Source organism: Silene latifolia, chromosome X (assembly GCF_048544455.1).
Source record: "Silene latifolia isolate original U9 population chromosome X, ASM4854445v1, whole genome shotgun sequence".
Taxonomy (NCBI): Eukaryota; Viridiplantae; Streptophyta; class Magnoliopsida; order Caryophyllales; family Caryophyllaceae; genus Silene; species Silene latifolia.
The window spans coordinates 327,614,049-327,641,409 of NC_133537.1; the positions used below are offsets into that span (position 1 = coordinate 327,614,049).

The window sequence follows — 27,361 nt, forward strand, 5'->3', positions numbered from 1 at the left end:
GAGCACTCTTAAAGGATCAAATGTTTAATACTTCAATCCTAATAAGTGTAGTTATTTGATTTTGACCCCATACCCAACAACCCAAGGCACCACGCATATCGGTGGGGGCTAATCATTTTAGGATTGACATGGTGATACGGTAGACTAGATTACCTTTTAGAGAAGACGAGAACTCATCTTGAAGAGAATAATGTTTTGTTGCTGAAAGTTTCATTCTCTGCTTAATCTGTAGCTCTACCTAGAAGGATTGAATTTTGCTTCTCATGGATGTTTGTCAAGTTTTTATGCAGTATCTCAGTGTTTAGTGTGTGACATAGGTATTGGATATGGAGTAAAACAGAAGGATCCGAGCAACATAGGTTTTAGCGTTGTGCAGACTACTAGAGACCACCAGGTAACATTCTGATCAATGATGCTCACTTATTCCAGACTCCGGCTCTCACCTTTGTCAATTTTGGTTATAATTAATGATCAAATTTGGACAAATAAATAAAAGTTACTTACAAGTAATTGGGTATCAAGATACAGAGTTATTTTAATTATCCTTACGAGTATATAATAATGACAAAACCCTCTACCGATAATGGCAAAATACCTGTCAGCGTCGAGGTTTCTTCCACGCCTGGGGTATGATACCTAGAGCGATCTCATAAAACCTATCATGAGCGTCTTGAATGAGCTGGAACCAAGCATGTCTCCAAGATCTTTTGATGACCAAAGTTCCACAAACTCCCCAAAATCCTATGATAAATCCAAGCACCACACTTATGTACAACCCCAGGAGGAACAAGTCATAGTCCTCGTGTTTTTCTTGGACAGTAGAACTGTTATTTCCGTTTGGTGCATTGAGTTCTGCTTGATCTCCAGGACACTTCAGAAGCGGAGCACCACAAAGTCCAGGGTTTCCGGTATATGAGTTAGCATCAAAGCTCTGCAACTGAGTGCCAATTGGGATTTTTCCGGAGAGATTGTTGTTTGATAAACCCAAGATTGCTAGAGAGCTTAGTTGAGCAAGACTATCAGGAATTGTTCCTGATAGATGGTTCCCTGATAAATCGAGAAGCTCTAAAGCTGTCAGCTGACCGATTTCTGCCGATATGCTTCCACTCATATTGTTGTTTGACAAGTCTAGGGATACCAGTCCTGTGAGATTATAAATTCCATCTGGGATTTCTCCACTCAACTCATTAAAGGAAAAATCAATGGATTTAACATATCTCAATGAATATTTAAAATTCTGCTCTTCCCTTTTCCATGTAACAATTGCAGTTTCATATCCATTAGTAATGTCAACACGACCAAGATTATTTGAAGCTTGAGCAAAAAATAGCCCGTAACTTGTATTTGTCGTCATTGCCGTCACATTACTTATGCATCTTGGAATCACTCCTGAGATGTGATTCATAGCGACGTCTAATATTTGGAGATTTGAGAGTTGGCACAAGCTTGCTGGTATCTCTCCAATGAAATTGTTTTTCCGGAGGATAACAGCACCTAGCCTTTGAACATTACCTATCCACGGAGGTATGTTTCCAGTAAATGAATTGTACCCTAGATTCAGAATAGCAAGGGATGCACAATTCTCCAATGAAGCCGGAATCGGTCCTGAAAAGCTATTGTTATGTAGGTGTAAGTATTGAAGGTAGTTCAAGGTACCAATGGATTTTGGTATACTTCCATAAAATCTGTTGTTTTCCAGGTGTAGACTACTTAAAGACTCCAAGTTCATCCAACAATCTGGAAGCTTTCCAGACAATAAGTTGTTTGACAGGTCAACCTCTGATAACGAGGTTATGGTTTTGGGACAAAGGATATAAGAGGAGTCAGAGAACCTGTTGCCGTTGAGGTATAATGTTGAAGCTCTTGTGAACCCTGATGGTATAGCACCCTCAAAAAGATTTGAACTCAAGTCTACTACGTCAGGCGAGTAATCCAAATTTGGCAAAAAAGGGATCAACCCAGAAAACTGGTTATAAGACATGTTCAAGTACTGCAGTTTGAACGACAATGATTTCCAAAAAGAAACATGAATGGTGCCTGAAATTTCAGCGTTGGATACATCAAGGTATGAGAAATTGGTCTGCATATAAAGCCATTTTGGAAAAGAAAGGCCTAACTTGCAGAATCTCAAACTGATAATATCTAGCTGAAACGGAAGAACCCAACTCGCATCAATGTCTATCACCAATCTTGGGTTATCTGATAAATACAACTCGCGCAATCTTGAAAGGTTTAAAAAGTGAGCATGAGTAAGAGTATCTTCCAAAGAGTTGGAAGAAATATCCAATTTCTCGAGCATAGTAAGTTGTCTTATATCTTTACTAATCTTGCCGATTAGCTGGTTACCGCTAAGGTATAGTTCCGTTAGCATAGTCAATGAGCTGATACTGTCAGGAATGGCACCCCAGAAATGATTGCGACTCAAATCTAGTTTCAAAAGAGTCACGTTTTCACAGCTAGATAAAGCTTGGATGACGTTTGTTATCTCATCGGTAAAGTTATTAGCACTGAAGTCGAGTTGTTGGAAGTTGCATAACCTACTAAAGATTTTAAAGCTCCCTTGAAGATTATTGTTGGAAAGAGAAAGGTATGAAAGGGAGTCCATATGTTGGAACTCAATTGGTATGTGGCCTTCTAGATTATTATTAGAGAGGTCGAGATGTGAAAGATGGTGTAGGTTCCCGAATTCATTTGGAACGGAACCTTTTAGTTGATTATAAGAAAGGTCAAGATATGAAAGGTGGTGTAGTTTCGAGAAATCGTTTGGAACGGGACCTTCTAGTTGATTATTAGAGAGGTCAAGATGTGATAGATGACGTAGGTTCCCCAAATAATTTGGAATGGGACCTTTGAGCTCGTTCCATGAAAGATCAAGATATACAAGCTGAGTAGTAATTCCTGGCAAGTTGAACAACCACTGAAATATTGAACTGTTAAATAATTCGTTTCCAGAAAGGCTAACAACACGAAGGTTTGATGAGGTGTTTGTGTGTGCAAATGATGATGGAATGTTTACAGAAAGTTGACACCCATCCATACGAAGAACACCTAAGAAAGGTAGTTTGCTGATAATTTGAATCCAGTTTTTGGTATCACTGAGACTATTACCACTCAAGTCAAGGTACCTCAACAAGCGTAGATGCAAAAGCCAGTTCAAATTTTGCCTATGAGAAGAGTACGAATCATTTCCAGAAGAAATATTCATATCAAATTCAAAGGCATGTGTTAAATTAAGATACTCTAGGTTTGTGAGTGAACCTAGGAAACTAGGAATAGGTGGAGTAAAAATATTGAAGCCTAGGTCCAAATGTCTCAAATGCTTTAACTCGCAAAGGGAGGGACTCACTTTACCTTCTATATAACGATTACTAAATCCAGAAACTTGAAGGCGGAGCATAGTAACATGACCTGTATAGTTACTGCAATGGACCCCATACCATTGACAACAATCGCTGTCGACCCTCCAAGAATCGAGCAGCCCACCTTGATCTAGTGTGATGCCATCTTTGAACTGGAGCAGGGCTTTCCTCTCTACCTCAAAGCACTTGACGCTACTGATTTCCTTATTCCCGAGGGCAGGGTGGCATAAGTGGCCAGACAGTATAAGCCATGGTAGGACAGTGGCGATCAACTGATACCAGGTATTCATTTGAAAATATTGAGTCATTTTTAGTGGTTTAAAGTGATAGAAGTATTCATGTAAAAATGTTGAATCTGAATTCCATAATTTGTTAAAGACTAGACTTTTAAACGCGTTGTAAGATGGAGGCCCGCCCAGTCTTGTGCGCATTAAAATTCACAGGTAAACATCATGTTAAATCACTAATGCTTAGTCTGTTGATTATGGGGTGGATGATAAATCACTAATGCTTAGTCTGTTGGGGGATTGGAGAACCTACAAGTTGACGTCTGTCAAAGCAAGTTGTTTCATGCCGAGTATAATCATATTTATTGACTGCTAGTATATTAGGGCGGTCCGTTTTTCTTAAGACCGTTGCTTTTGGTTTGAAATAAGACGGGTAACATGTCATCATTTTACAATAAAATGTTGTTATTTTTTTATAACATGTTACCATTATTGTTCACATTATTTTCAGGGTAAAAAATGACACCTCTAGTCATATAACATTTTGGAATTAATTGGTTACATTTTCTTAAAAAATAGCAACATTTTATCCGTCTGACAAATAAGACCAAAAGTGTCCGTCTGAAACAAAAATTTGTGATATTAGGGTGATGAGTCTGATGACTGACGATTAAATTGTGTTACATACTGTATGAATTATGATTAATAATGTAACATCAAATCCCCACCCCACTCCCACCCCGCAATTTGCGGAGCCCTTGAAATATGGGGTAATGTTGTTGTTCATGTTGTCTGATTTATATAACATCATCTTACCAAGTGCCGATCAATGGTCCTTGCTTCTATGATTATGGCAGCCAGGGCCGTTGGGAAATTCTGGGGGTCTGTACAAAAATTTAAAATTTGGCCCTTTAAAAAATACGAAATAATTATAAATATAATTTATGCTAATAATGGTCATTTCTGTAAACCAAATTTTGTTTTGTAAATATGATTGAGATGATGTTGAAGTTTAATATTAAAAACAAATAGTCCTAGGATTTTTGGGTTAATAGAATTTATATATTGCACGATGGAGTTCACAAAGGAACAGGTAAAGACATTATTATGTACGGGTGATAGCTATGCCGTGAACAGAAAAATCGACTTAGATCTTTTGTTTGCCTCTTTAGTATAGCAATGGGGATTTAGGGGCCCCAAATCAACTGCACCACTTGATGGGGACGAGTAAACGTTGCTACCCCCAAATTTCGACTAACAAGTCTATGATCTTGTAACATTCCAGGTCAATGGATGCTTTATGAGAGGGAGCTATTTCAGTGGATATAGACGATCCAGGAAGTTGTTCTTTCAACGACTCGGAAAAGTAAGTCGTACATGTAAATTGTTCTTTTAAGTTACTGGCATATTGCAGTGAAGCAACCAACACCAATCCAAGAAATAACTGAATGTATGCTGAAGAAATGAGGAAATAACTGAATGTATGCTGATGATTGAAACTAATATTTAATTTCACAAGGTCTCTTTCTCTTCAATATGAGGATTAAAATAGGCAGTATGATAAAGGGAACTATCCGACACCATTTAACTTAGACCATACCCCTTCTTCGCGTAAACCTATTAAAGAAAACTAATCGAATATTTCGTGATAGCATTAGCATATAAAACTTGCAATCAAAATTATCAAATATTGCTCGATAGGCTGAACCTTTACTAAAAAAAAGAGTGCAGGAGAAATGGCTAGCTATCTCATTTTTTGGCAAATTATAGAAATTTCAACTGAATGGAACAGAGGATGGAAGAATGGATCCCAACAGACTGATCTCATATTTGCCGCCCGATGGTCTGGGAGGACCAGCTGGACTCAGGTCGGATTTGCCGCCCGATGGTCCGGATTTCCATAATCAGGTAAATATTTACATAATGATCTCATATGTCATAGCATCACTTCATTCAATTAATTTCATCCGACAATTTTCAATTTCTATGCTGTAAATGCTGTTCTAATTTATGGTGATTTGTTTCGTGATTGTTGGAAACAGCAAAATTATTGGATAACTTGAGTGTATGTCATGAAAACAAATTATTGTTGTCGGCTATGTTACTTCACGTACTTACACTCGACATTAATATGATACATGAAAACATCATTATTAGCCAAATAATTAAGATTTTTTAATAATATAGCCAAGTCCAGTACTCGGAAATGTACACGTGTCAGATACTTTGAACGAGTTTGAGGAACGTAGGCTGTAGGCCAAATTGAATAATTTGTTGTTCTACTATATATGACTGCCAAAAATGACGCTCACATAGGCGAATAAACGAATCAAGTTACATCAGTCTACAGTATTATTGTAACCTAACATTCATATTGCTCTAAAGGGTCGTGTATACATTGATAGTACCATTGAATCGCCAGTATGCCGGTTCACCCCACTCAACGTATTAAAGGAAAAATCGATGGATTTAACTAAACTCAATGCAGCTGCGAATAATGTCATTGAATCTTTGAACTTTTGTTCTTCCCTTTTCCATGTAACAATTGCAGTTTCATCTTCGGCATTTATATTCACTCCCACAAGAGCAGTAGAATATTGAGCAAATAATAGCCCTTTACTTGTATTTGTCGTCATTGACGTTAAATTACTTATACATTTTGGAATCACTCCTGAGATATGATTCATAGCAAAGTCTAATATTTGAAGATTTGAGAGTCGGCACAAGCTTGCAGGTATCTCTCCAACAAAATTGTTTCTCCGTAGGATGAGAGCACCTAGAAATTGAACATTACCTATCCACTGTGGTATGTTTCCAGTAAATGAATTGTACCCTAGACTCAGAATAACAAGGGATTTGCAATTCTCCAATGAAGCCGGAATCGGTCCGGAGAAGCTATTATTATCTAGGTGTAAGTACTGAAGGTTCTTCAAGGTACCAATGGATTTCGGTATATTTCCATAAAATCTGTTATTTTCCAGGTGTATAAAGGTTAAATCAAAGTTCATCCAACAATCTGGAAGCTTTCCAGACAACAAGTTGTTCGACAAGTCAACCTCTGATAAAATACTTGGGGTTTCCGGACAAAAGAAACAGGAGGAGTCAGAGAACCTGTTGTCATTAAGGTATAATGCAGAAGCTCTTGTGAACCCTGACGGTATAGCACCCTCAAATAAATTTGAACTCAAGTCTACTGTCGGTGAAGAGTGATTTTTATTTGCCAAAGGCGAAATCAACCCAGAAAACTGGTTATGAGACATATTCAAGTACCACAGTTTGAATGGCAATGAGTTCCAGAAAGAAACATGAATGATGCCTGACATTTCAGCATTGGATACATCAAGGTATGAGAAATTGCTTTGCATAGAAAGCCAATTCGGAAAAGAAGGGCCTAACTTGCAGGATCTCAAATCAATGATATCTAGCTGAAATGGAGGAACCCAACTCGCATCAATGTCTATCACCAATCTTGGGTTATCTGATAAATCCAATTCTCGCAATCTTGAAAGGTTTAAAAAGTGAGTATGGGTAAGAGTATCTTCCAAAGAGTTGGAAGAAATATCCAATTTCTCAAGCCTTGTAAGTTGTCCTATACCTTTACTAATCTTGCTGATCTGGTTACGGCCAAGGTATAGTTCCCTCAGCATCGTCAATGAGCTGATATTGTCAGGAATGGTACCATAGAAGTGATTCTGACTCAAATCTAGTGTGAAAAGTGTTGAGTATTCACAGCTAGATAAAGCTCGAATGGCATTTGTTATCTCATCGGTGAAGTTATTATTGGAAAGAGAAAGGTATGAAAGGGAGTCCATACTTTCAAACTCAATCGGTATGTGGCCTTCTAGATTATTGTTAGAAAGGTCAAGATGTGAAAGATGGTGTAGGTTCCCGAATTCATATGTAACGGAACCTTTTAGTTGATTATAAGAAAGGTCAAGATAAGAAAGATGGTGTAGGTTCGAGAAATCATTCGGAACGGGACCTTCTAGTGAATTACTAGAAAGGTCAAGGTGTGATAGATGGTGTAGGTTCCCAAATTCATTAGGAACAGGACCTTCTAGGTGATTATCAGATAGGCCAAGATAAGAAAGATGGTGTAGATTGTGGATATCTTTTGGAATGGGACCTTTGAGTTTGTTCTCTGAAAGATCAAGATATAGAAGCTGAGTAGTAATTCCTGGCAAGTTGAACAACAACTGAAATATTGAACTGTTATTGAAATTGTTTCCAGAAAGGCTAATAACACGAAGGTTTGATGAGGTGTTTATGTGTGGAAGTGATGATGGAATGTTTACTGGAAATTGACAACCATCCATATGGAGAACTTCTAAGAAAGGTAGTTCGCTTATAATGTGAATAGCATTTTCGATTTCACTAAGATCAGTACCACTCAAATCAAGGTACCTCAACAAGCTTAGATGTGAAAGCCACTTCAAATTTTTCCCCGAGTAATTGAAGGCATATCTTAAACTAAGATACTCTAAGTTTGTCAAGGAACCTAGGAAACTAGGAATAGGCGGATGAAAATAATTGAAGTCTAGGTCCAAATGTCTCAGATGCTTTAACTTGCGAAGGGAAGGACTCAATATACCTTCTATACAATTACTATAATAAGAACTTTGAAGGCGGAGCATAGTAACATGACCTGTATAGTTACTGCAATGGACTCCATGCCACTTACAGCAATTGCTATCGCCCCTCCAAGAAGTGAGCAGCCCACAAGAATCTTTATTGATGCCATCTTTGAACTGCAGAAGGGCTTTCCTCTCTTCCTCAAAGCACTTGACACTACTGTTATCGCTATTCCCAAGGGCAGGTTGGTATAATTGGCAAGCCAGTATTAGCCATGTTAGTACAGTGGTGATCAAGTGATGGCAGGTATTCATGTGAAAATGTTGGGTCTTTTTGGTTGATCAAGTGATCAAGTGATGACAGGTATATTAAGTTTCCTGAGATATTGCTAATTGTTGAGAATTAAAGATATAGGGGGATAAGTTGCGATTTAGATTGTTAAACGCGTTGTAAAATGGAGGCTTTGCAAGTCATTCGTCATTAGTCTTGGTGTTGTAACTTTGGAAGTCATAAGTCAATGGATGCATTATCAGGACGAGCTGTTTTCAGTGGTCATTATCGATTAATATCATCTAGGAATTTCCAAGCATATTACATCGTTCTGTTAATTACTGGTCATGCCTTCTAGTGCCGGGAAGTCTTTGTCTTTCAGTGTGATATTTATAGAGATTTTGACCCAGCTCGTATTCGTAATCCCAAGTCCATAATGATGAGGACGGGTAAACGTTGCTACCCCCAAATTTGTCTTTCGTAATCCCAAGTCTTTGTCTTCTAGTGCCGGGAAGTCTTTGTCTTTTGGATGCAATTCTAGTAATGACTAACAAGTCTATGATTTTGTAACTTTCCAGGTCAATGGATGCATTATGAGAGGGAGCTCTTTCAGTGGATATAGACGGTCCAGGAAGTTGTTCCCTCAACGACTCGGAAAAGTAAGTCATACATGCATATTACATTGTTCTGTTAATTAATACAGAGTAACTCTTATAACACCCAAATCACACACATGACACAAACTCACTCTCGTTTCCAAGACTCGACCAACTTAGCCAATGACACTGTAGACGATCCACGCTCGCTAAGTGCATCCTTCACCTTGTCTTTCAAGTCCCACACACATTTCCTCACAGCATTCACCTCTTCGGAGTCCAATAGTTTTTTGATTCGCCTCTCCACCTCTTCCGACCCAACAAATTGATCACTAGACTCGTCCATAGGTAATGCGAAAGCACATAAGCACCAGAAGTAAAGAAAAAGTAAGACGGAATGTGAAGCGAACGAGATACATCAAGAGACGAGTAACAAAAAAAGTCAACGACAAAAGCGGAAACAGAGGAAGTAACTGCAATGGAGTTCAAAATATCTAGGATGTTGGTATTGACACTTGTTGTTACGAAGGTTTTCAAAGAGGATGGCTTCCGGGTTGGGGTACTCGGAAGTGGGTTTTGAGAGGGGTATGTAAGGGGGTGTATGGAAGGAAATGGAGGGGAAAGAGGACGAAACGGAGGCGATGAAGGAGGTGAAAAGGGGAGTGTTAATGGTAGGGGACCAAGAAAGGAGGAAAGTAATGGAGATTTGGGAGTTATGAGAATGGTGTAAGAGTAGTTTTGCAAATTCAACAACTGGGATCAAATGGCTGAAACCTGGTGCAGGGTAGATTATTACTATTGCTTCCATTGATTATTTGTTGTATGAAATGAAATGTTTGGTTGGTATGCAATGTATGGTGAATGTGTAAGGGAATAGTTCTATTTGTGTTTTCATGTCATGTCAGTAAGTATATATTTATGTGATTGAGGATCAAGAAGAAATAGGATTAGTTTAATGAATAGGTCATTCATGTCGAGTAACTGCTTACAAAAATTAAACCCGCAAATATTAAATCTCGTGCCGTGTCCATGTCTCACTTACATAAATGGGTTATTAGTACTCAAACTAAATCCGTTAATTTCGTGTCGTATTTTCAAGTCATGTCACTGTTTGGCGGTTTTAGTTAGGTGAGAATGTGAAATGCTATATTGTTAGAGATGTTAGTGTTGGGCTTCGTCCATCCGGTGGCGGAGTTGGGCTTGGCCCCTAACCCGAATCAATCTGGGTGGGTGGGTGTTCCAATTCATGCCAACTTGCCGAAGGGACGGCGATCTTGAAAATAATCATTCATTATCCAACTACAAATGTCCACGTCAACTGAGATAATGACAAGGATGAATCTTGAGTAAGAGAAGAATGATTGATAGAAAATAACGTAGAACAGTTTAAAAGTTCAAATTTAGTAAGGATTGTTCAAGGGTATAAACAGCTATGTGACTCATATCAAACTCATACCTATGCAGCAATACCTATTTATACAGAGGGTTATGCTAATTTTCTTGACTTTGTGTTAAAGATAAATATAATCTAGTGATCGAAATTAAGAGTGATTGGTAGTTGGTACCCTGAAATTTCGGCATGGTCATTGTAAAAATGTTTTTAAGTTTTGTGTACATGATATCTTCAAAATTTGTCCTTTTTTTACCCAATGTAATTAGATTTTAACTACCATTACTACTGTTAGTACCTATAGCATCTTTTTTTCTTTCTTTCTTTCTGAAGATGCGTTTTTGATTTAATTTTTTACAATTTGTTCACAAACTATAAAAACAAGGAAAATGAGATACCATCATCCGGTGGCGCTGAAATTTAGTGCCACCAGGGTTATAAATGTAATTTTCTTAATTTTTTAATTTATTTTCTTATGTTTTAAATCTCAAAATGATAAACTAATAAAGGGTACTAGTTTTAAACCCGTGCAAAATTGCACGGGTATGTATTTGGGCCATATTAATGTTTTTGGTTGTATATTTATTTTTGCATTTCTATTGTACTTATCTAGTTGGTCTAAATCTACGATCTACATAATTTATGTTTAAATTTGTTACAAACACGTGTTTACATACACTGGTTTATAAGGAAATAACGTAATCTACTCTTGTAAATAAAAATTGCATACATAAAGAACTTTACATCCGGATAAAAGAAATATAATCTAATAATCAACTTTAAAATATGCAAGTTATTCTAAAAATTGAAAAATTTCATGATATGCTACATTAGTAGTCGTAGTAGAAGTACGCATATCTGAGTCACAAATTAGAATTTTCAATCCTTCTTTTCGGGTGACCCTGAAAAGTGCGACATAAAGCTGACCATGACTAAACACTGGTCTTGAAAGATAGATGTTGACTTGAGATAAAGACTGCCCTTAACTTATCGTGTTGTTATTATTAAAAAAATATTTATTACAACAATTGCGAATTATTTATTATAAAAATTTTTAAAAAATTTTTATTAAAATTTTTTTAATCACTTGTAAATTAAATTAAAATTTATTTATTTTTTTACAGTAAAAAAAAAATTAAAATTTGCTTTAAATTCTAGTTGAAGACTAAATTAACTCGGTTGCCTATCATTGTCACCTACCATTTTCGGTGTGCGCGGCTGATAGTTAAGTTGCCGAGTTTTATATTCCAAGTAAATACTCCGTCATAATTGATTTTTTAAACAAAAATTTTTGTACCATGTAGTTTTAAAAAATTATGTTGTGATGTTGTTGCTGCATGGTACAATAATATTAACCAAAATACATGAATATTTTATACTCCAAGTAAATACTCCGTCAAGATTTATTTTTTAAACAAAAATTATTGTACCATGTGGTTTTAAAAAATTATGTATGTAATTCATTTGCGTTTTATGTTCGATCCCGTATATAAATGTAATTCCTTCTTGAAATTATGTAATTTTATTATTATGTAATTTTGTTTTAAAAATTATGTAATTCAATTTCATTTACTCGCATTTGTAATTCATTTTGCGTATATGTTATTAATTTTATTTACACGGATGTATAAAATTATTTCATAATATTAATTCATAAAATTTTTTCAGAATATTATTTCATAGAACTTGTTGTAAGACGGAATTTATCGCATGTTTGAAAAGACGGAAATATGAAGAAATAAATACCTTGCACACTCACGGGTCCCACCATAACATGAATTTCCAAAAAAAAAAAGTCTGCATTAATGACGTGGCGCGCTGAGGATTGAGTATTGTCTTTTGTATTAATATAGATAAGATTATAGGAAATTGTGCCTTCTAATTAATTAGTGAAGTATATGATAATAGAAATCATTAGTTTTCCCCTGAATTGTAAATTGAATTGAATGATTATGATATTAATTAAATTTTATATAAATTCCTACAATGATTTTCTTTTGCGCATAGTAGCCAAGAACTATGGGATAGAAGTGAGATTTCAATTCATTGACCTATTTTCATTCATCAATTATTAAAGACGGAGATTACTTGAAAATCATTCAACTCAAATAACAATCCAGGGCAAGACGCAACACAGATGGTAATTGGCAAACTAAGAACACATATTCTAATTAGATGTAAGGCACCAAAGTTCATTAAAATCAGATGCATATGGAGAAGAAGATGTAGAGATCGTATTAGGTCAATAGAACAAATTTTGCAAACTGATGCATTCGTTCCTTGTCATTGATACAATTTATCTTCAATATTCATAGAGAATTCAATGTCGAATTACATCTTTAACCTTTTTAATTTTGGCTCTAAACAAAATAAGGAATTTATACTTTTAATTTTAACAATTATTTTAATTAGGGTGGCACTCAAATTCGGTACAACCCGCTGATGCTCTATCGCCATCCTAAAAACAATACCTATAAAATTCCCCGCAAAGAGTTACTCTCTCCGTTCTAATCAAGTTATTAACAGTATATCATCCATATCTCCTCAATCAAGCAAAGTATCTCCCATATCATCAAATAATATGCAATGTATTTCCTAGCATTATACTTACTTAAATTAAGCACATAATTATCTTGTAAATATTAGGATTATCTTTCTTGCACAAGAGTCCATCCCCTTGTATAAATAGGATAGCATTCTACTGTAATTGATCATTCAATACATACACAACATTTCTCATCTTATACAAGTAACATCCGAAGCAAATAGTCGTACTCTCGATACAGATGTGGGTTTACACCCAAACAAATAAAGTCAAACAGATAACCCTAGCCCAGGATTTGAATCCAAATTCGAAGTGACCATGCGATTGTCGTTTGAAAAGAGACTTATAAGATCCCCGGCATATTCTAACAAGTTTTGTCATGAGAAAACTACAAATATATGTTCAATTATCAACCTGCAAAACCCAAATATGACCTGTTTACAAAAATCCAATCTGAAATGACAAGTATTGACACGAAATTTTGTAAAAATTATCCTATAAAAGCAAGGATCAATTGACAAATACTTGCAAAACACTATTTGGAGTACATACTTCTACTAATGAATCTCTTTTTAACTATTCATCATGAAATATGATCGGACCTGCTAAATAGATTCAAAAATACCCGAACAAAATTAACCCAACCCGAATCAATCTTAAATGACGTGTTTGTTTTGCGCGACGTCACCTCTAAATATTACTCAGTACTAATTAAGTGCCTAGCTCGTAATCGTATTCGCTCAAAAAAAAAGTTCAACATTAAATTTAGCATTAGATTGTTGATTCCATTCTTGTATGGACGGTACCGAATTGGGTACATCACCAGAATTTCCACACCCATAACATCATACCGCATGCAATGCTGAAAATACAGAAGTTACGAATGTCTGTAACGACCTCGTGGAAGCGACCAACATTGTTTGTGCTATCAACAAGGTGATGAGCTCCAGTTCCGAAGAAGGTGTTGACACCAGTAGCTGTAACAATAGCTTCAATATCACCTCTTTTGCACGTTGAACCAGAGTAAACTCCGTCTCCAGGACCCATTGTCAGAGGGAGACAGTCTCCGGTCAGGAGAGATTCGTCGACCACTATAGGATCGCCTTCAAAAAGAAGTGCATCAGCAGGGACTATATCTCCAGATTTAATGTTGATAATGTCTCCCGGTACCAAAACGCCAGGTTCCGACTCTTTCCATTGATTATCCCTCAGCAACTTACACTTGGGACCAACAATAGGCCTGTTTTCAGTATAATTGGTTGTATAGTTAATACTAACAGCCAAGCAAGCGATCAAAACAACAAAGTCATACCAGTCTCGGGGATTTCCGCCTCCATTATTTACAAGAGCAATTGCAATTATCGGAATGATCCATGACAATGGGTTATACCATATAAAACACAAAATTTTCAGAAATATGTTTTCCTTTTCCGCTTCTAATTTATTGGGTCCAAATAATTCTAGTCGGTGGGCTGCCTCATCGGAGGTTAGACCCTCTCGCGTACATTTCAGTTGCTCAAAGACTTCCTCAATCGGAATCTTTTTCTTATCTCCATTGCCATCCCCTGACATATTGATGGAAATTATAGACAACAAGAGAACTTACTAAACAAAAGATAACTGTCCTCTCCGGCTTGGCTACTACGTCGAAAAAATATAAGAGAGATGATAATTGTATCATTGATTATTGTATGATAATAATGTTAAAAATACAGAGATTCGTGATTTATATATAGTACGTTAAACTCCTACCTTTGGTTAAAGTAGGAGACACAAAATTGTTAAATATCTAAGTATCCTAATCCTAGTAGTAATATTACTTTCTTATTACCATCAAAATATTATAAGTAACAATATAATTATTCTCTCTAAACCTATACCTTGCTAGAGTTAAATGAAAAAACCATGTTGCATTTTGTATGTGATATATTAGATACATAAATAACAAAGTTGGTTGGTCTGACTGGTAATAACTCTTATCTCTTAAACATGAGTTTGATTCATAATTCTTGCGAATGAAAAAGCCAAATTTGGGAGGAGTCAACCCATTAAATTATCTTCAGTACCTCGAAAGAGATTGTCCCGACTATCGATAGAGGATACTCCTGATAAAAAAAATATATATATATTAGATCCATAAATTAGCGGTTTTAACAACAGATTGATTAGTAGACTAAATAAATTACAAATCATACTATGAATACAACTACTAACCTTATTCATACGACAAAATAAATTAATAATCATACTATGTATCTGGCCTTTCCGCAACTTCTCACCTACCTACTAATCAACGTATTCAACGAACCCCTCAACTTTCCCGCCAAAATGTAATTCTAACTGAAGATTCCTGTAACAAACTTTAAAACTCATACAAAGGTGCTAAAACCTTTAGAAAACTCCATGCCCATATCATCAATGATCTATATTATCGCAAAAATTTATCAATTGGGCTTAAGTTAATCAGGGCACACGCCGGTTGTGGTGAATTGAGTATTGCCCATCAACTGTTCGACGAAAGTCCGCACTGAAATGTGTTCTTTTTCAATGTTATGATCAGGAGCTATGTCACCCACAAGCATTACCAAGATGCTTTATGGGTTTTTAAAGGCATGTTTGGTTGTTATGCTAGACCTGATCATTACACGTACCCGTGTGTTTTGAAAGCGTGTTCTGCTTCCGAGAATTTGTGGGTTGGTTTGCAGATTCATGCTGCAGTGTTAAGGTTGGGAAACAATTGATCTTTATGCTCAAATGGAAGCTAATGGATTGAAAGGTGAAATTAGTAAATTACCTACAAAACCGGGCCTTCTTTTAAGTTGTTTCCGAACAATAGGGAGGACCTACAGGACTCGGGTCGGATTTGTCGCCATTGGTCTGGATTTCCGGAATGAGGTAAATACTTACATAATGATCTCATATCTAAAAATAAATATCACTAATTCAATTAAGTACATCCAAATATTTTGAATTTCTATGTTGTTAATGTTGTTGCGGTTTATGATATTTTGTTTAATTGAAAAATGGTGGTTTTTTGAGGTGTCTGTACTGAAAATAAATTATTGTTGTACGCTGTTACTTCGCCCCGTACTCGACACTTTTTTCTCATAATATAGTCGAGTCTAGTACTCGGGAGTGTATACGTGTCAAATATTTCTGAATGAGTTTCAGGAACGTAGGTTGTAGGCAGGGGGGAACGTAGCTAGTAGTAAGGGGCAGCACTCGCTACCCTAAACTTTCGAAAAGTGGTTAAGATTATCGATTTTTGCTGCCCAAAAATTCTTAAATATGACGCCTTAACATAATAAAACAACATGAGGAAAATTCTCTACCTGAAATTTATTTATAGGTTTGCCTCACTTGTAGGCCACTTTACCTAATTTATTTCTCTACTCTATGTGTGCCAAAAATTAAGCTCACATAGGTTAAGGATGAATCAAGTTACATCAGTCTATTGTATTATTCTAAACTAACATTCATATTGATCCAAAGGCCTGGTCGTGTATATGCTGATAATAACATTGAATCGCCGGTATGCCAGTCCACCTGCCTTTTTTATTTATGTCTGGATAATCCTGAGTAGCTATGGTAAAGCATGGTACATAAATACACAGCGAGTGATGACCAATGTGGCACACATAGTTTGTTATTTTGTATCTGATCAAGTTTGGATTGACATTGTGAGACGGTATATTAAGATTAGTTTTAGTGAAGACGAGAGCTCATCTTGAAGTGATTACTGTTTTGTAGCTGACAGTTTCCCTGGTTACTCTGTAGCTCTACCTAGCAGGACTGGATTTTGCCTGCCATGGGTGTTTGTGAAGTGTTTATGCAGTATCCCAGTGTACTTAATACGGAGTAAAACAGAAGGGTCTGATCGAGCAACACGGAGTACTCTGTATGTTTTATTTGTGGAGACTAATGGCACCCACCAGGTAACATTCTGGACATGCAACAGGTAGCAATATACCTGATACAGATTTAAAAGTAATTGGGTATACATATACCTGATACAGAGTCAATGATCAATTTTGGACAAAGTGAAAATTAAAAGTAATTGGGTAGCAATATACCTGATACACATTTATTTTAGTTAACCTCACATGTATATAATAATGACTAATGACAAAACCCTCTACTGATGATGGCAAAATTCCTATCAGCGTCGAGGTTTCTTCCAAGCCTGGGGTATGATACCTAGAGCGGTCTCATAAAACCTATCATGAATGTCTTGAATGAGCCGGAACCAAGCATGTCTCCAAGATCTTTTGATAACCAAAGTCCCACAAACTCCCCAAAATCCTATGATAAATCCAAGCACCACACTTATGTACAACCCCAGGAGGAACAAGTCATAGTCCTTATGCTTTTCTTGGACAGTAGAACTGTTATTTCCGTTTGGTGCATTGAATTCTGCTTGATCTCCAGGACACTTCAGAAGTGGGAAACCACAAAGTCCTGGGTTTCCCGTATATGATGAAGCATCTAAGGTCTGCAACTGATTGCCAGTTGGGATTTTTCCCGAGAGATTGTTGTTCGATAAACCCAAGATTGCTATAGTGCTTAGTTGAGCTAGGCTATCAGGAATTGTTCCTGTTAGATGGTTGTCTGATAAATCAAGAAGCTCTAAAGCTGTCAGCTGACCAATTTTCGATGAAATGTGTCCACTCATATTGTTGTTTGACAAGTCTAGGGATACCAAGACCAGTAGAAACTCATTAAAGGAAAAAATCTATGGATTTAACAAATCTCACTGAATCTTTGAATTTCTGTTCTTCCCTTTTCCATGTAACAGTTGCAGTTTCATCTTTTCCAGTAATGGTTACACTACCAAGACCAGTAGAAACTCGAACTTGTACCAGACCCATACTTTCATTGACCGCCATTGCCGTTACATTATTTATGCATCTTGGAATCACTCCTGAGATGTGATTCATAGCAAAGTCTAATATTTGAAGATTTGAGAGTTGGCACAAGGTTGCAGGTATCTCTCCAAGAAAGTTGTTTCTTCGTAGGATGAGAGCGCCTAGAAACTGAACATTACCTATCCACTGTGGTATGTTTCCAGTAAATGAATTAAACCCTAGATTCAGAATAACAAGGGATGTGCAATTCTCCAATGAAGCCGGGATTGGTCCGGAAAAGCTATTATTATGCAGGTGTAAGTACTGAAGGTTCATCAAGGTACCAATGGATTTCGGTACACTACCTGAAAATCTGTTGTTTTCCAGGTGTAGACTGAGTAGTTGATCAAAGTTCATCCAACAGTCTGAAAGCTTTCCAGACAACAAGTTGTTTGACAGGTCAACCTCTATTAAAGTTGTGGTTTCCGGACAAAAGATATAAGAGGAGTCAGAGAACCTGTTGTCGTTAAGGTATAATGTGAGAGCACTTGAGAACCCTGATGGTATAGCACCCTCAAAAAGATTTGAACTCAAGTCTACGTCTGGCAAGACGTATGTAGTAGTATTTGGAAAAAAATGGATCGACCCATAAAACTGATTACAAGACATATTCAAGTAATCCAGTTTGTTGTATGGCAATGAGTTCCAGAATGAGACATGAATGGTTTGTGACATTTCAGCATTGGATACATCAAGGTATGAGAAATTGGTCTGCATATAAAGCCAATTCGGAAAATAAGGGCCTAACTTGCATGATCTCAAATCGATGATATCTAGCTGAAATGGAGGAACCCAACTCGCATCAATATCTATCACCAATCTTGGGTTATCTGATAAATATAACTCGCGCAATCTTGAGAGGTTTAAAAAGTGAGCATGAGTAAGAGTATCTTCCAAAGAGTTGGAAGAAATATCCAATTTCTCAAGCATAGTAAGTTGTCTTATATCTTTACTAATCTTGCCGATTAGCTGGTTACCGCTAAGGTGTAGTTCCGTTAGCATAGTCAATGAGCTGATACTGTTAGGAATGGCACCCCAGAAGTGATTCTGACTCAAATCTAGTTTCAAAAGAGTCACGTTTTCACAGCTAGATAAAGCTTGGATGACGTTTGTTATCTCATCGGTAAAGTTATTAGCACTGAAGTCGAGTTGTTGGAAGTTGCATAACCTACTAAAGATTTTAAAGCTCCCTTGAAGATTATTATTGGAAAGAGAAAGGTATGAAAGGGAGTCCATATGTTGGAACTCAATTGGTATGTGGCCTTCTAGATTATTATTAGAGAGGTCGAGATGTGAAAGATGATGTAGGTTCCCGAATTCATTAGGAACAGGACCTTTTAGTTGATTATGAGAAAGGTCAAGATAAGAAAGATGGTGTAGTTTCGAGAAATCATTCGGAATGGGACCTTCTAGTTGATTATAAGAGAGGTCAAGATGTGATAGATGGTGTAGATTGTGGATATCTTTTGGAATAGGACCTTTCAGTGAGTTCCATGAAAGATCAAGATATACAAGCTGAGTAGTTATTCCTGGGAGGTTGACCAACCACTGAAATATTGAACTGTCATTAAAACCGTTTTCAAAAAGGCTAATAACACGAAGGTTTGATGAGGAGTTTATGTGTGCAAGTGATGATGGAATGTTTACAGGAAGTCGACACCTATCCATATGAAGTACTTCTAAGAAAGGTAGCTTGCTTATAATGTGAAACGCGTTTTCGGTTGCACTGAGATCAGTATCACTCAAGTCAAGGTACCTCAACAAGCTTAGACGCGAAAGCCATTTCAAATTTTGCCCCTGAGAAGAAATATCAAATGCATATCCTAAATTAAGATACTCTAGGTTTGTAAGTGAACCTAGGAAACTAAGAATAGGCGGAGTAAAACCATTGAAGCCGAGGTCCAAATGTCTCAAATGCTTTAATTCGCTAAGGGAGGGACTCACTTTACCTTGTATACAACGATTACTAAAGTCAGAACCTTGAAGACGGAGCATAGTAACATGACCTGTATAGTTACTGCAATGGACTCCATGCCACTGACAGCAATCCCTGTCGTCCCTCCAAGAATCAATCAGTCCACAATGATCTAGTGTGATGCCATTTTTGAACTGGAGCAGGGCTTTCCTCTCTTCTTCAAAGCACTTGAAGCTACTGATTTCCTTATTCACGAGGGCAGGGTGGCACACGTGGCAAGATAGTATTAGCCATGGTAGGACAGTGGCGATCAACGGATACCAGGTATTTATGTGAAAATATTGAATCATTTTTAGTGGTTTAAAGTAATAGAAGAATTCATGTGAAAATATTGATTCTAATTTCCTTAATTTGTTAAAGACTAGACTTTTAAACGCGTTGTAAACATCATGTTATGAACCATGACTTTTCAACCTACTAGTTGACGTCTGTCAAAGCAAGTTGTATTCTAGTAATGACTAACAAGTCTATGATCTTGTAATATTCCAGGTCAATGGATGCATTATGAGAGGGAGCTATTTCAGTGGATATAGACGATCCAGGAAGTTGTTCTTTCAACGACTCGGAAAAGTAAGTCGTACATGTATATTGTTCTTTTAAGTTACTGGCATATTGCACTGAATTAACCAACACCAATCCAGGAAATAATTGGATGTATGCTGTAAAATGAATGGACAACGATGATTGAAACTATTTAATTTCACAAGGCCTCTTTCTCTTCAATATGAGGATTAAAATAGGCAGTATGATAAAGGGAACTATCCGACACCATTTAACTTACACCATACCTCTTCTTCGCGTAAACCTATTAAAGAAAACTAATCGAATATTTCGTGATAGCATTAGCATATAAAACTTACAATCAAAATTACTAAAAAAAGAGTGCAGGAGAAATGGCTAGCTATCTCATTTTTTTGGCAAATTGTTATAGAAATTTCAACTGAATGGAACAGAGGATGGAAGGACCAGCTGGACTCAGGTCGGATTTGCCGCCCGATGGTCCGGATTTCCAAAATCAGGTAAATATTTACATAATGATCTCATATCTCATAGCATCACATCTCATAGCATCACTTAATTCAATTAATTTCATCCGATGATTTTCAATTTCTATGCTGTAAATGTTGTTCTAATTTATGGTGATTTGTTTCGTGATTGCTGAAAACAGCAAATTTATTAGATAACTTCAGTGTATGTCATGAAAACAAATTATTGTTGTCAGCTATGTTACTTCGCGTACTTACACTCGACATTAATATGATACATGAAAACATCATTATTAGCCAAATAATTAAGATTTTTTCATAATATAGCCAAGTCCAGTACTCAGAAATGTACACGTGTCAGATACTTTTTAACGAGTTTGAGGAACGTAGGCTGTAGGCCAAATTGAATAATTTGTTGTTCTACTATATATGACTGCCAAAAATGACGCTCACATAGGCGAATAAACGAATCAAGTTACATCATCAGTCTACTGTATTATTGTAACCTAACATTCATATTGATCTAAAGGGTCGTGTATACACTGATAGTACCATTGAATCGCCAGTATGCCGGTTCACCTACCTTTTTTTAATTATGTCTGGATAATCCTGAGTAGCTATTGTAGAACATGGTCCATTTGATGCACAGTGAGTGATGACCAATATGGCATACATAGTTTGTCATTCCGTATGCTGATGATGTTAAGATTGACAATTTGACATGGTAAGATGGTAAAATAAGATTATTTTTAGTGAAGACGAAAGCTCATCTTGAAGTGATTACTGTTTCGTTGTTGATTAGTTTCCCTGCTTACTTTTCATCTCTGCCTAGCAGGATTGAACTTTTCTTGTCATGGGTGTTTGTCAAGTGTCTATGCAGTATCCCAGTGTACTTAATACGGAGTAAAACAGAAGGGTCTGAGCAACACGGAGTACTGTGTATGTTTTATTTGTGGAGACTAATGGCACCCGCCAGGTAACATTCTCGACATCCAACAGGTAGCCATATACCTGATACAGATTTAAAAGTAATTGGGTATACATATACCTGATACAGAGTCAATGATGAATTTTGGACAAAGTGTAAATTAAAAGTAATTGGGTCGTCTTCAATTAGATTTTGTGTTACCTGATACAGATTTATTTTAGTTAACCTCACATGTATATAATAATGACTAATGACAAAACCCTCTACTGATGATGGCAAAATATCTATCAGCGTCGAGGTTTCTTCCAAGCCTGTGGTATGATACCTAGAGCGGTCTCATAACACCTATCATGAATGTCTTGAATGAGCCGGAACCAAGCATGTCTCCAAGATCTTTTAATAACCAAAGTCCCACAAACTCCCCAAAATCCTATGATAAATCCAAGCACCACACTTATGTACAACCCTAGGAGGAACGAGTTATAGTCATCGTGCTTTTCTTGGACAGTAGTACTGTTATTTCCGGTTGGTGCATTGAGTTCTGCTTGATCTCCAGGACACTTCAGAAGTGGGAAACCACAAAGTCCAGGGTTTCCCGTATATGATGAAGCATCTAAGGTCTGCAACTGATTGCCAATTGGGATTTTTCCCGAGAGATTGTTGTTTGATAAATCCAAGATTGCTATAGAGCTTAGTTGAGCAAGACTATCAGGAATGTTTCCTGTTAGATGGTTGCGTGATAAATCAAGAAGCTCTAAAGCTGTCAGCTGACCGATTTCTGTCGAAATGCTTCCACTCATATTGTTGTTTGACAAGTCTAGGGATACCAGTCCTGTGAGATTATAAATTCCATCTGGGATTTCTCCACTCAACTCGTTATAGGAAAAATCTATGGACTTAACAAATGTCAATGAATCTCTGAACTTCTGTTCTTCCCTTTTCCATGTAACAATTGCAGTTTCAATTCCCATTGGAATGGCTACACGATCAAGACCAGAAGAAATTTGATCAAAAAACAGCCCGACACTTGTATTGTTCGTCATTGCCGTCAGATTACTTATGGATCTTGGAATCACTCCTGAGATGTGATTCATGGCAATGTCTAATATTTGGAGATTTGAGAGTTGGCACAAACTTGCAGGTATCTCTCCAAGGAAATTGTTTTTTCTTAGGATGAGAATGCCTAGCATTTCAAGATTACCTATCCACGGAGGTATGTTTCCAGTAAATGAATTGTACCCTAGATTCAGAGTAGTAAGGGATGCGCAATTCTCCAATGAAGACGGGATCGGTCCTGAAAAGCTATTGTTATATAGGTGTAAGTACTCAAGGTTCTTCAAGGTACCAATGGATTTCGGTATACTTCCATAAAATCTGTTGTTTTCCAGGTGTAGACGGATTAAATCAAAGTTCATCCAACAATCTGGAAGCTTTCCAAACAACAAGTTGTTCGACAAGTCAACCTCCGATAAAATACTTGGGGTTTCCGGACAAAAGATAGAAGAGTCAGAGAACCTGTTGTCATTAAGGTATAATGTGGAAGCACTTGTGAACCCTGATGGTATAGCACCCTCGAAAAGATTTGAACTCAAGTCTACTTCAGGCGAGTAATCCATATTTGGGAAAAAAGGGATCAACCCAGAAAACTGGTTATGAGACATATTCAAGTACTGCAGTTTGAATGGCAACGAGTTCCAGAAAGAAACATGAATGATGCCTGACATTTCAGCATTGGATACATCAAGGTATGAGAAATTGGTTTGCAAATAAAGCCAATTCGGAAAAGAAGGGCCTAACTTGCAGGATCTCAAACTGATAATATCTAGCTGAAACGGAGGAACCCAACTCGCATCAATGTCTATCACCAATCTTGGGTTATCTGATAAAAGTAACACGCGCAATCTTACAAGGTTTAAAAAGTGAGCATGAGTAAGAGTATCTTCCAAAGAGTTGGAAGAAATATCCAATTTCTCAAGCATAGCAAGTTGTCCTATTGCTGGAGTAATCTTGCCAATTAGGTGGTTACCAGCAAGGTATAGTTTTGTCAGCATAGTCAATGAGCTAATACTGTCAGGAATGGTACCCCAGAAGTGATTCTGACTCAAATCCAGTGTTGAAAGTGTTGCATTTTCAGAGCTAGATAAAGCTTGGATGACATTTGTTAGCTCATCGGTAAAATTATTAAATGAAAGAGACAGGTAGGAAAGGGAGTCCATATTTTGAAACTCAATTGGTATGTGGCCTTTTAGATGATTATTAGAGAGCTCAAGATACGAAAGATGATGTAGGTTATTAAACATAATTGGAAAGGGACCTTCAAGTTGATTATAAGAAAGGTCAAGATGTGAAAGATGGTGTAGATTCCCGAAATCATTTGGAATGGGACCTTTGAGTTCGTTCTCTGAAAGATCAAGATATACAAGCTGAGTAGTAATTCCTGGCAAGTTGAATAACCACTGAAATATTGAACTGTCATTAAAACCATTTTGGGAAAGGCTAATAACACGAAGGTTTGATGAGGAGTTTATGTGTGCTAGTGATGATGGAATGTTTACAGGAAGTTGACACTCATCCATATGAAGTACTTCTAAGAAAGGTAGCTTGCTTATAATGTGAAACGCGTTTTCGGTTGCACTGAGATCAGTACCACTCAAGTCAAGGTACCTCAACAAGCGTAGACGCGGAAGCCAGTTCAAATTTTGCCCCTGAGAAAAAATATCAAATGCATATCCTAAATTAAGATACTCTAGGTTTGTAAGTGAACCTAGGAAACTAAGAATAGGCGGAATTAAATTATTGAAGCCGAGGTCCAAATGTCTCAAATGCTTTAACTCGCGAAGGGAGGGACTCACTTTACCTTGTATACAACGATGTCTATATCCAGAACCTTGAAGGCGGAGCATAGTAACATAACCTGTATAGTTACTGCAACGGACTCCATGCCACTGACAGCAATCAGTATCATCCTTCCAAGAAGCGAGATGCCCACAAGAATCTTGCGTGATGCCATCTTTGAACTGCAGCAGGGCTTTCCTTTCTTCGGGAAAGCACTTAAAACTACTGGGATCGCTGTTCCCAAAGGCGGGCTGGCATGATAAGTGGCAAGACAGTATTAGGACAGCGATGATTAACTGATACCAGGTATTCATATGAATATACTGTCTCATTTTTGGTGGTTTAAAGTGATCAAAGTTTCCTGAGATATAGCCGAGTAATCATAAAGTGTTGATTGAGGTCTACTCTTGTGCACATTAAATGCTTGGTCTTCTGAAGTGGCGGGAAGTCTTGGTATGTGATTCTATGAATGTGGTAGATGAAGTCTTGGTCTTTCAGTGTGATGTATACAGAGATTATGACTACTTGTGCCAGGGCGGACCCAACTAGCACCAACTTGTCCATAATGATGGGGGCCAGTAAACGGTACTATCCCCAAATTTCGAAGTATATGATTTTGTAACTTTCCAGGTCAATGAAAGGGAGTTCTTTTCAGTGGATATGGACGATCCAGGAAGTTGTTCACTCAACGACTCGGAAAAGCAAGTCATACATGTACCCACTTTCCAGGTCAATGGTGGGAAAGTACCCACTTTTTCTCTCTCTGCAACACTATTCATGTGATCCTCTTTCTTCACTAACCCATTTTGTTACCATTTTAACTCACAAAATATCCGCCACAAATGGTAACCCGTCATGATGTACACAAATTCTTGTTTGTGACGGCACATATCCGTCACTTTTGAATATGTGCCGTGACAAACAAGAATTTGTGTACATGTATATATCTACTCTTGGTCTTTATTCATTAACTAGGTAGAATCCCGTGCTTCGCACGACCTGCTTTTATATTCTATTATTAAAACACTAAAATATTATTTAGGTTGAATACTCGTAATAATATATCATTTCTAGACTAACTAATTAATCTATTATTCTATAATGTAAAAATGAACATGGAAATTATTATTATGATGGATTTGTCTACTCTTGTTTCTTTATTTCCTTCCATTTTAGTTGTTAATTTTTTTCTTATTTCAATTATAGTCTTAAGCGTCGTACATACGTCTAAATACAAATTCAATCATAATAAAGGAGCGAGATTATAACAGTTTTGGGCCAATATGCCTTGTTGATCCAATTTTCTTCTCTTCTTCCGATTCTCCGCCTTGTCTGCGCCAGTCTTGCATGCACCCTTGGTCAGGGGGTGTTTCCCCTACCCCTCGCCCCTTTCCCCACCCCCTGGTAAGGCCTTTGTCCTTGGTTTTTAATGTTATTGTGGTCGGTTTTGGTGTTGTTAAGTCCGGCAGTCTTTGTTGTGTTGTGTCGATAAGCTTTGCTTTTCGGGTCAGTTTTGGACCGATTGGTGATCCCCCCATTTCCCCCACCAATCGGTCCGTCGTCTGGAGTGTCAGTTGCAGACCGATTGGTGATCCCCCCATTTCCCCCATCAATCGGTCCGTTTATGGGTGTCGATTGCGATTTGGGACCGATTGGTGATCCCCCCATTTCCCCCACCTATCGGTTCTTTGCTTTGTCTGTCCCTTGTCAGGTTTACGGTTGTTTTTGGCGGTTTTATGGTCTATTAACTTCGTTGGACTTTGTTGGTCTTGTTGCATGTGAGGCTGTGGCCTCGGGAGGCTGTTTTGGAGAATCGTGGTTTGATTTGGTCTATTGTGGTCACTGTGTTGACCGATCAGTTTGGGTGGTCGTTGGGTCTGTCGGTTCGTCTGGAATGAGTTTACGGTTGAAGGTTTGGGATATGTGAAGTGTCATGGTTGGGTTGAGTAGGGGTCTGGAATCTGTGTTGGTTTGGTTGGCTGCGGTGGTCTCTTTTACAAGCTCATGGTTTTTAAATTTTCTTTCAGTCTTTTTATGTTCTTCCGAATAATTTTAGCCGTCATAATCCCAATAAAGGTAAGGGTAAGGGTAATTCTGCATTCGGCTTGTGTTGTGCCCATCTCTATTTATCCTTCTGAGATGATGTTGGTTAGGAGGTTGATCAACAAAGTGGCTCTTATTTTACTACCAATCTACTTACTCACGTTTCTTGGCTACAAGGTACTTGTCTCATTGGGTTTGTGTTTTGAGTGTAGGAGTTTTTCTCCTTTGGAGGCGGACTTTCGTGGTATGCTTTCCGCTTTTCCTTTCTACGTCCTAGTGGCGTAAGTACACTTTGCTCAGCCTCGACGGTTCAAGGGTCTCGTTGGTTTCCAGGAGTTGTGTCTTATAGCTTAGGGGATGAATCTCCGAGACACATTTTTGTGTCTTGTTGCAGGTATTTCTCCGAAGCACCGTTGACAAAAAAGAGTAAGGTTTTGTTCGAGTTTGTGGCGAGTTCTGATTGCCACTTCAAGATTGATTTGGATGATGATCATTGTGTTGGTAGTCCACACACCATCAACACGCTTCGTTTACCCAATGCAGTTACTTTTACTTTGTTGCTTTAGGTTATGTTTTTATTAAAATAAGCGCACTTGACCAAATGAGTCAATTGCCATATGTATAGGTAGAACTTGTTTTTACAGCTGCAAAAAAAAAAAAAAAAAAAAAAAAAAAATGAACTCAAACTAAATATAGTACTCTTTTATAGGCTGATAGTCAACTCATTATGA

The 27,361-nt window shown here is 37.3% G+C and overlaps 2 protein-coding genes and 1 long non-coding RNA gene across 3 annotated transcripts; 1 reads left to right on the forward strand and 2 right to left on the reverse strand.

Moving 5' to 3' along the window:
• Positions 1-365: 365 nt before the first annotated feature.
• Positions 366-3,903, reverse strand: LOC141618379 (receptor-like protein EIX1). Its single transcript, XM_074435480.1, has one exon. It carries the CDS (start codon positions 3,788-3,790, stop codon positions 599-601), a length of 3,192 nt encoding a protein of 1,063 aa, XP_074291581.1. The 5' UTR covers positions 3,791-3,903; the 3' UTR covers positions 366-598.
• An 11,067-nt stretch (positions 3,904-14,970) lies between these two features.
• LOC141618381 (uncharacterized) lies at positions 14,971-21,872 on the forward strand. Its single transcript, XR_012531377.1, has 3 exons — positions 14,971-15,854; positions 20,328-20,408; positions 21,660-21,872. It is a non-coding gene; the product is annotated as an uncharacterized LOC141618381 (long non-coding RNA).
• On the reverse strand, positions 17,007-24,967 carry LOC141618380 (receptor-like protein EIX2). The gene is made up of 2 exons (XM_074435481.1): positions 21,954-24,967; positions 17,007-17,032 (listed from the first exon to the last, which is right to left on the reverse strand). Exon 1 carries the CDS (start codon positions 24,917-24,919, stop codon positions 22,040-22,042), a length of 2,880 nt encoding a protein of 959 aa, XP_074291582.1. The 5' UTR covers positions 24,920-24,967; the 3' UTR covers positions 17,007-17,032; positions 21,954-22,039.
• Between the last annotated feature and the right edge of the window lie 2,394 nt (positions 24,968-27,361).

Coding starts and splice junctions, on each gene's coding strand:
- LOC141618379 (XM_074435480.1), bottom strand. CDS start 3,790: ATGCGCACAAGACTGGGCGGGCCTCCATCTTACAACGCGTTTAAAAGT.
- LOC141618380 (XM_074435481.1), bottom strand. CDS start 24,919: ATGAGACAGTATATTCATATGAATACCTGGTATCAGTTAATCATCGCT.